Source organism: Protopterus annectens, chromosome 1.part2 (genome assembly GCF_019279795.1).
Source record: "Protopterus annectens isolate FY-2018-M chromosome 1.part2, PAN1.0, whole genome shotgun sequence".
Taxonomy (NCBI): Eukaryota; Metazoa; Chordata; order Ceratodontiformes; family Protopteridae; genus Protopterus; species Protopterus annectens.
Window position 1 is genome coordinate 742,347,007 of NC_056727.1, and position 9,997 is coordinate 742,357,003.

At 37.8% G+C, this 9,997-nt stretch overlaps 1 protein-coding gene across 1 annotated transcript; it reads right to left on the minus strand.

The window, feature by feature from the left end:
• Positions 1-517: 517 nt before the first annotated feature.
• On the minus strand, positions 518-2,429 carry LOC122792413 (dehydrogenase/reductase SDR family member 4-like). The gene is made up of 2 exons (XM_044060202.1): positions 2,371-2,429; positions 518-1,357 (listed from the first exon to the last, which is right to left on the minus strand). Exons 1-2 carry the CDS (start codon positions 2,427-2,429, stop codon positions 541-543), a joined length of 876 nt encoding a protein of 291 aa, XP_043916137.1. The 3' UTR covers positions 518-540.
• Positions 2,430-9,997: the final 7,568 nt, after the last annotated feature.

Sequence of the window (9,997 nt, forward strand, 5' to 3'; positions counted from 1 at the left end):
ACTTTTTAAAGTTTCTTGGGCCTTGCTTCCATAATTTTGTATCATGGCATTAAGCATAATTTTTTTTGTAGTACTGAAATATGATTTCAGAAGTGCATTTGCAAATATGCATTTTCTCTCATCTTTATCTTGGGAGCTAGAGTCTAAAAGTATAAGGAAATACTACAAAATGCATCTATCAAGAATAAAGTGTCAAGTCAATTTTTAAAGAAAACCAAACACATATAGTTGTCATGACTTATGCTTTGACATAATGATATTACTTATTTTTCCTGCATACTCACACACAAGATTTTCTTCTGGTGTGCATCTCTTAGCAAACATGGGCATTAGGTACACATCTTCCAAATAAATGCATTGTGCTAGTTGCCTGATGTGCTGCTGAAACTCGGGTAATTTTGTCATTAGCCAGGCTTACAAACTGTAAGTTCAGTGAATCTCACCTATTCTGGATGGCATACATTTTAGCATCATCACTGGGGTGAGCTTTATGGGTATGTGGATATAGTCAGTGGTGCGATTTGAGAGGTGTGAGAACTCCTAGAACAATTCTGAGGTTACATGCCACTTGACTGGCATTCTTGGGAACTTTTCTGAAGCATCTGAAGAGCAAAGAAAATTCACAGCACCTGCGCACTCCTCTGGTAGCCCAATTCTTGCTATATGCAAGTTTTCAGTTAACATTCGGTTCAGCCCTGGACTCTGCTGCAAAATTGTGCTGAATCTAGTTCTGGTAAGGCCAGGGGTCATGCAGTTCACATGAATGTTCATAGGACCAAGTTCAAGAGCCAGAGTTCTTGTTAGCCCAAGAAGGGCAGTCTTGCTGACTGAAAACTTGCATATAGCAATGGTTGGAATAGGGTGGTAACCAGCAGTAGAAGACACAAGCACTATAGAGCCACCTCCCTGTTTCTCCATGTGCGGGACGACATGCTTTGGTAGTAAGAAGCTTGCAGTTACATTTAGATCAAATATCTTTTGCCACATTTCCTTACTGCAGTCCACTATTTTACCTACAAATGGATTCACTGCTGCATTAGACACCAGAATGTCAATCGCACCATGCTGCTCTAGAGTCATATTGACCAACAAGTCTTGATGTTCCTCATTTCCTACATGACAGACGCATCCTGAAATGTTTAGTCCTTCAGACTTCAGCTCTGCAAGAGCTCTTGTTACATTTTCTTGTTTTCGACTGCTTATTACCACATTAGCTCCTTCCTTTGCAAGACGTCTGGCAATTGCTAAACCAATAAAAAAAGCGTAAAGCAAGTGGCGCCAAAATACAAAAACCAGAAATGAAACACCACAGTCCACAAGCGCAAATAAATCCAATCCTTGAGGTATGATGAAGATGCTTTATTCAACGAAATACAGCTGTATTTCGTTGAATAAAGCATCTTCATCGTACCTCAAGGATTGGATTTATTTGCGCTTGTGGACTGTGGTGTTTAATTGCTAAACCAATCCCACTGATAGCAGCCGTGACAATAGCAACTTTTCCTTTGTGCATTCCTTGGGGAAATACTGCACTACTACTTCGCAGCCTTTCAAACTTTAAAGATACGACTAGGGGATAGTTACGACACAAAACACCAATACTGTTCTTAAAAAAAGAAGCCATATTTGAAACGTGATACTAGACAACTTCAGTATTACTCCTACTACTGCACTACTACTTCGCAGCCTTTCAAACTTTAAAGATACAACTAGGGGATAGTTACGACACAAAACACCAATACTGTTCTTAAAAAAAGAAGCCATATTTGAAACGTGATGCTAGACAACTTCAGTATTATTCCTACTAGTTTTCGTACATCAAACACACCTGCTGCTGCTGCAAAAAAAAAACATACTGCAAGAAGCACAGATCATCACCGGACGCACGCAGCTTACAGGAAATTTTAGAAAGAAACCCAGCTAGTTTTTTTACAACAAACACACCCCCAAGTTTTTTTTAATAACCTGCTGCTGCCTATACGGGATGCTTAACTGTAACAAATTGGAAAGCAGCATAGTGCATTTCAGCTCAGAGAAAATGTTCAGCATGTAGTCATTATAGAATAAGATCCATCAGAATTACATTTACTATGATATTATGGCATGTGGAGCAGTACTGTCCCGGGAAATAAAATAAACATTGCTGCGATAACTCCTTACCCCCACACCACTTCGTTTGACACAGCCAAAAGAGAATGCCTCATAAAATACAGCTTAAAATCATAACTATATACATACTAAATATAAAAACAAAAACCTGAAACCAAAAAAAAGCTGCTTGTGTAAACCCCCAGTTAGATCGTGTGAGCCAATCGCATGCAGATAGACATATAATGGCTGTGGGCATGAACACAACTCTTCTCACCCTACTTGGACTGTTCAAGCTGTTGGAAAGCAGCAGCTGCTGCAGGACGATCCTGGTTAATCATAAATAAAAGGCTGCTACTGTCTTGGCATGTGGAAAAACAAAGTCAAGGTTTCTAACACTATTAAACCTGGCTGTCTTTGTCAAGTAGCTTACCTGAAGGGGAAAAAAAAGCAGTTCTTGAGACGAGCAGAATATCAGCAATGGCAACTCCTAGTGAAAACCGCAAAACTGGTATGGCTCTCAACAATCTCTGTGCAATCCGTGAGTGCCTCAATAAAATAGAGGGATCCAGTAGCAGGTAAACTCTCCAAATATCAGCAAAAAGAAAGGAAATACCTGTTGCTGGACCCTCTATTTATTGGAGAAAACAATAGAAAATTAAGTTGGGGGTGGAGTTGTTATGCGAGTGGTGGCTTGGATTGCAAGAATCCGATTGGCTGCCACCACTTGCTTTATCAACAACTTTTGCTGAAGATTTTCCAATAAATGTTTAATGCAAACCTAATGTAAAAACACGCTGAATCGTAACTAGATAAGGTAAATTACATGTTGAGTTACGATTTCAGCGTGTTTCACATTAAGCTGAATCACAAATGTCCACTACAGTTTCTCTCCTTGCTGGAAGGCACTCGGGCATAACGGCTTGCAATTCTTATCTTCTCATGGCGCACTCGGGTGTAAGCACAGAGGCGCCATGAGAAGGTACTCGGGGTTAATGTGTGCTATAATATCTCTCACATTATTCACAGTAATGCATTCCTAAGTAGCATCATGCCCCAATAAGGACTTAATTCTGCTAATGTATACGTCCCTGTCCATCAGGACAATGGCCCCGCCCTTGTCCGCTGGCCATATAACAATGTTGACATTTTCATTTAAAGTTTTTAATGCTATCCTTTCTTCAGTTGACAAATTATGAACATTCTTAAAATCATTACTGCTATGCAGACATTTTAACTGATCTTCACAAGTCTTTACTTTTTGCAAAAAGCCAAGGTACCAGAATAAATTTTACTAGTTGTTATACCCTGTGGTGTTGTGGAATTTTGGTGAAGCTTCCAGCCTTGGTCTGTTCATTTTGGTATGTGACCTTTGTTATTGAGTGGACTAACAGCCTGTGCTGTTTTATGACTAAATTAGTAAGTTATTACTTGATTAGTTTACTGGCTCCTTCTGGTGGCAGAATGTCTCCAGGCTAGTCGGGGGCATTACTTGCTAGTTGAGGCTAAATTCAAGTATCTTGTTATTGGCTGGAGTGCTCTACTGAGCCTTCCTGCTGATTATTTCTGTTATAAATAAGGTGCTTTAGCAGGTCAAGCATCTTATTTGCTATGATAATCGACAGGCTGAGTAAGTGCCCTATTTTGTTATAAATTAAACCAGATTGGACTGCACTGATTGAATCCAAATGATTTCTGTGTTATAAACATGGTGATTTAGAGCAACGGGCTTGCTGCACTGCATAGGTGTAGGCATTTAGAACCTCAGATTCCTCTATACAATTTCCCCCTCCCCCCATTACTATTACATTTTAAAGCAAGCAGTAGTTGCATAAAGAGGTTCTGGTTCATGCTGCTCTTCATGTACAGACTTAGACTGCTTGTTTTATACAAGTAGCACCTCCAGTAAACCAACTCCAAACCCATAAAGGCACAACATCCTTTCAGCACATATTAATGAGCTTCTGGAACCATTGATTTGCATTTTCCGATATCTTGATATTCAGTTATTCTGTGAAAGCTGATCTGTTAAAACTGAGTGATGATCTGGCAAAATTCAAAAGTCCCTGCCATCCTGACAACCCCACTGCCTATGTGGAATTCATTACTGTCAAATTCTATGCACATATAAATAGCTGCATAGATGCATCTGTCACCCCCAGAAATAAATACAAGGTCAAATTCAAAAATAAACCCCTATGGTAGAACCCTAATATAAACAAGCTCAATAATAAAAGAAAAACACTCATTCCAACCATAAATAAATCTCTCAAGATGACAAAAATGCTCTTGCTAAGCATGAACTCTGGACCCTGATCAAATCAACCAAAGCCAGATATGAGGTAAAAATAGCCACCCAGGTGTAGGATGACCACAAAGCCTTCTTTAACAAACAATGTCCAGCACTGTGCAGAAATAATAATAAATATCATCCACTCAGACCCAGAGGACATAGCCAATCTACTAGCAGACACATTTAGCACAGACTGCACCCCCCTTACCCCTCCAATTGTTTCAGAACACATATTCACATCTACACCCATCCCCCTCAAATATGCCACTGACACGTTCTCAAGATACTATCTAAGGCCAAAAACACTACATCTATGGGTCCTGATAACATACAAGGCTGCCTACTGGTCTACCTGAAGCATGAATTGTCAGACCCCCCCCCCCACCCCCAACAGAGGCTATTCAATATCAGCCCTAAAACAGGCTTTGTGCCAGATGAATGGAGGACAGCAGCAGTCTTTGCCTTGAGCAAATAGGGGTCCTCAGTGGACCCAGTTATGTTATAGATCCATAAGCCTGACCAGTCTCATCTGTAAGGTTATGGACAGGATCATTATGGAATTAATAAATAAAGATATAGGTAACTTACAGACTCATAGTCACGCGCAAGTCGGATTTGTCAAGGGAAGGTCTGGCCTACTTAACCTGATTGACTTTAAAAAAGTTCCTGAAGCAATAGATAATGGCAAATCAGTTAAAACTGTGTAACCAGACCTAAGAAAGATGTTAAACACCATCCTATACTCAGGTATCCTAGACAACAAACTGGATACAATCTGGCTTACAAATATAACACTGGAAATAAGGGTGGGTGGACTTACTGTCTCCAAAAGACCCTTCACTGGAGGTGTAACCCAGGGTTCAGTCCATGGGACACTGTTCTTTGGCATGTACTTCTCAGAGAGTTGAAAGCTAATGTTAATGGCTTAAACTCCATAGAGGACACTGTGATCTTGAAGAAGGCATGTCCCCCACCCCCAAAAAAAAGCTGTCGTCAAAACCATGGACTAAAACTAAATACCAAGAAATTAAAATAATATCCTTCTGCAAGTATGACTATTCTTGTAACTATTACTTTAACAACACCACCCTGAAAATTGATCTCATAGTTAAGGTTCTAGGAACATATGTAAAAAATGAACAGTCCTTTGATCACTATGTATCCACCATCGTAAGGAAGTCCTTTTACATTGCACAACTTATATCCAAAGACACGATATCCATTTCCAGGGACATAATTGTTCCACTGTACTTAGCACTCACTAGGCCGATAATTGAGTATAATGCCCCTTTCGCTATGTACACTTCCAAAAATTTGTCACAACTGGAGTGACCACAATGTTTTCTCACTACAAAATCTAGGCCCTAAATCATAAAAACTATGTGGACTGTTTCAAAGCCTTGTCCCCGACAGGAGACCTCTGCCTCTCACATAGAGCCACAACAGACCCTATCTGTCAGACCTATTACAGTTTCACAAGTCCATTGGTATCATAATCACCCTATCAAGAGATCTCAATCCCTTTTGTAAAACAAACTGAACATTTTAAGGACAGGCATATATCTGAGGATGCTTTTTCTATGGAACTATCTTCCACTCCACATAAAGCAAAATGCCTCTCTTACACTATTCAAATGTAATTTGGCAAATGGATGGATAACTGCAATTTTATTCCTGGTTTAACACCCCTGTCTCTCATGGATGGGGGAAACTTGTAACTGTCACAAAATATCCTTGCTTAGCTCCCCCCTGTGTTATTCATATGCAGAGTATAAGGCCTAAAATAAATAACAGGGAATGTAAGGGGAGGCTTCTTAAGATCCTCACAGATCAATAGCCCTACTAAATACCTGTGAACCTAAGTACAAGAACAGCATCTCTTAGTTGTTTTTCACATTGGCCAGGTACTCCTAAAATGTTAGTGAGAAGGAAGGTGAATTAGGAAAAAACATTTAAATGCATTACTACAGAAGGCAATATGATAGCTGTGACATTATAGTCTTTTTAATTAGCAAACTGCACATTATGATCACAAACCACATAGTCTGAAATTAAGGTGTACAGAAGAATATGATCTAGTCAAGGAAAGAGGCTGAAATTGTACATGCATATACTAGGTAAGATGAAGAAATATGTGATGCAGGAGACCAGGGAAGGAAGTAGGACAAAAACTCTAAAGGGAGAAAAAGTTATTTATTAATTTGTTTTTATAAATGTTAGGATTAATTTTTGGAGGCTGATATGGAGAATACGAATGCATGTTTTACATTATAAAGGCAGCTGAGGTGACATTCCCTGATACATAGTTAACAACTGAACTGTTAGAGGTCTCAAACGTCTAGCGAACTGGAGTTATACAGATCAGAATTGTTTTAGTAAATATTGTAATTTACATAAAATATACTTGCTTAAGAAGAGAACTTGCCATTTCTCCTTCCATGATTGTATTAAATACTTTTGGAAGGAAGTAATGAAGCTTGTAGGCAAATATACCCGAAGATGGCCTGCAATACAAAAATGAATTCTTATTCTACTTTAAGATAACACACATCCAAGCAGGTGTTAATGATTAGCAAAGTACAGCACAAACAGATTTGTTATATTTATAATTTTATTGAGTTTTCAACACACACATTAAACAGGCAATAATAAGATACATGTGAGAAATGTTTAAATTACATCAGTTGGCCACACACCAGCCATACAGCTTCATGATTACTTCACTGTTATTTCTACATGCAGATTGTCAGACTATGAGCTCAGTGATGTATACCAAAAGGTTCCTTCCATAATTTGCATCTAATAAAGCTATTATAGGAGCCTAGGGGTAAGAATAAAAGTTCTTGTCAGATTTATATGTGATGCAGAATACAGAGTTTTATTAGCTCAAGCAGTGTTGTGTTAACTGACTGCAATCTTCTGTTGTTGACATTATGCTAATGAAGGAACAAAACTATATTATACATAGGCTTAGAAAAGTATTTTTATAAATGCATATTTGTTATGCTCATAATACTCCTTTTCAGGAAACAATTGCTTGTAAACAGTTAAAATTCGATATTGTCCAAGTTCACAAGACTGAATTACCATACAGTTTACTGCTATCCTCAATAATAGAAAAATATTCATTTTTAAGCATCTTGTTTTGGTCACTTGTGTTATCAAAATGCCCACCAGTTTAGAATGCAAACATTAAAATTGCCCACCTGTGTAGTCTGCTTGGTTACTTTAGCCTGTATTCTAAATCCCAGTTGAAGTTTAACAGCGTCCTCTCAACTGTCCTGATTTTTCACCTCATATTTTTGGTCTCTTCCTCATAAAATTTGTGATTTTCTGGATTTTTGTGGCAAATCAGTGAGGATTGAATTCACTAAAAAATGACAGCTATTTGAGTTTCAGACTTCATATCCTTCAGAAAATGCATGGTAACTCAAGACATTTTAGCAGCTTTCTAAGTTTATAAGAGCAATAGTTAATATTTGTCTGTATTTTCAGGGCTTTGTCCCTCCCTTATGTTTGGCTATGTCTAGATTTTTTGTGCTAATCATTTTAGAGCTATGTAACAGCCTGTTATTTCAACTGTCATGCAGTCATCAATAAAACAAGAATAAAGCAATGGATATCCAAATTAAGGGGAAAGCAGTGGAACAGGAAGCAATTGGTCAGCTGCCATATCAATATATTCTGGAGCCTTCCACAGGAAAACAATGCAAGCGTTCACTTGAAGCTAGACAGTAAGGAAAGGAACAGGAAACTGTGGAAACTGATGCAGTCAATGTTGAGGAATGATAGGTCAGTGAGTTCCCATATGACAGAGCAACTGATGGCACAGAATGAAATTGAAGAGAATGTGCTACAAGAAGATACTATAGAACTTTCTATAGAATACCCACAGGAAATGGAAAACAAGGGATGTGCCCTCAGTATGGAAGAAAATAAGTTAAGAGAAGAGTTGCTTGATTTAAATAACAAAGACAAATATATCAAGATCAATGAAGGAAATAGACTGCAGAAGGTTAATAAAACCTCAAAAGTTAGAAGCTTGATAAAACAAATGAACACAGTAATTAGAACTGTCCATAGAGATCCATGCAATATAACAGAAGTAAACAGAATATATTACTGTGCTGCAAAATTAATAACTGATCAAGTTCTACCACAGGAACATAGGGTAGCAAAGGAAAAGAGGGGAGCAAAATCGAATACCATCATGGAAGTATCGAATAGAGAAAACTATAAAGCAATTAAGACAAGAGGTGTCTCCGTTAGAAGACTATAGAAGAAGGAATAGATCAACAAAAACACTAAGAAAGATAGATGTGATAAAAGCAATGCACAGTATTACAACAGACCAGGATCTATCATGCACTATTGTAAATAACAAGCTAAAAATTTCAGCACAGATGGAAAAACTTAGAAGATACACATATAAATATAAAGGAAACGTACAAAATAAGCAATGTATTGATGACCCAAAAAGTTTTATAGAGAATTGGGAAACAAGGTAAAAAGAATTGAAAGGCCATCCAAAAAAGAAGAAGTAGATACATTTTGGAGAAGTATTTATGAAGATCCTGTGGAACATAACAAAGATGCTAAATGGATAGAAGATGTAAAAGAAAGAATAAGAAATTTAAAGGTGAAGGATATGAAATGGTATGAAGTAACAGCAGAGAGACTGAAACAAAGTTAAGAAATGCCTGTAATTGGAAAACCCCATGCCTGGATTCAGTACCTAACTTTGGTTAAACGTATTAACATCTTTGCATGAAAATTTAGCCATGAGTAAAAACTATTTATATGCGCACCCCAAACAGACACCAACCTGGCTAACAACAGTCAAAGCAATGCTCCTACTTAAGAGTGAACCTGCAAGGTACCCTAAAAAGTATGGACGAATAACTTGCCTTTCAACGACATATAAACTATACATGGGAATTGATGCTGACAGAGTGTATAGTCATTTAGAAGAAAACTCAATTATGACAGAACAAAAGGGCAATAAAAGAAAGTCATATGACACAAAGGTTCATTTCTTGTTAAATAAAGCCATACTGGAGAACTGTAAAATGGGGAAGAACTTAAGTATAGCATGGATTGACTATAAAAAAGCATTTGATAGTATAACACATTCATGGATAAAAGAGTGCTTAAAATGTATAAGATACATCCTACACTGATCAACTACATTACAGTGACCATGAAACAGTGGCAGACCACTTTGCAGTTAAGCCATGATAAAGGACAGATTATTATCCCAGGGATAAAAATTCAAAGGGGGATATTCCAGGGTGACTCTCTGTCAACATTGCTATTCTGCCTTGCCATTAACTCATTAAGTTGTTTACTTAACTGCTTAGGCTATGGCTACAATTTGGCTCCTAGAAAACAACAAAGTGTACAGATTTAAAACTGTATAGCTCATCAGATGAGGAACTGAAAGCACAGCTGTAGGTTGTCAAAACTTTGTCAGATGATATAAGAATGTCATTTGGTCTTGATAAGTATACAACAGCAACCTTTAAAGTAGGAAAACTGCAGCACCAGGAAAACATCAGTTTGGGACAAGAATGTCATATAAAAGAACTTGAGCAAGAGGGAGTGTATAAATATTTG

What these genes read in the sequence shown, in the direction of transcription:
- LOC122792413 (XM_044060202.1), bottom strand. Translation starts at nt 2,429, where the DNA reads ATGATTAACCAGGATCGTCCTGCAGCAGCTGCTGCTTTCCAACAGCTT. An exon ending in CAACAGCTTGAACAGTCCAA is followed by an intron (nt 1,358 to 2,370) that starts GTAGGGTGAGAA and finishes CGTTGAATAAAG; the next exon opens with CATCTTCATCATACCTCAAG.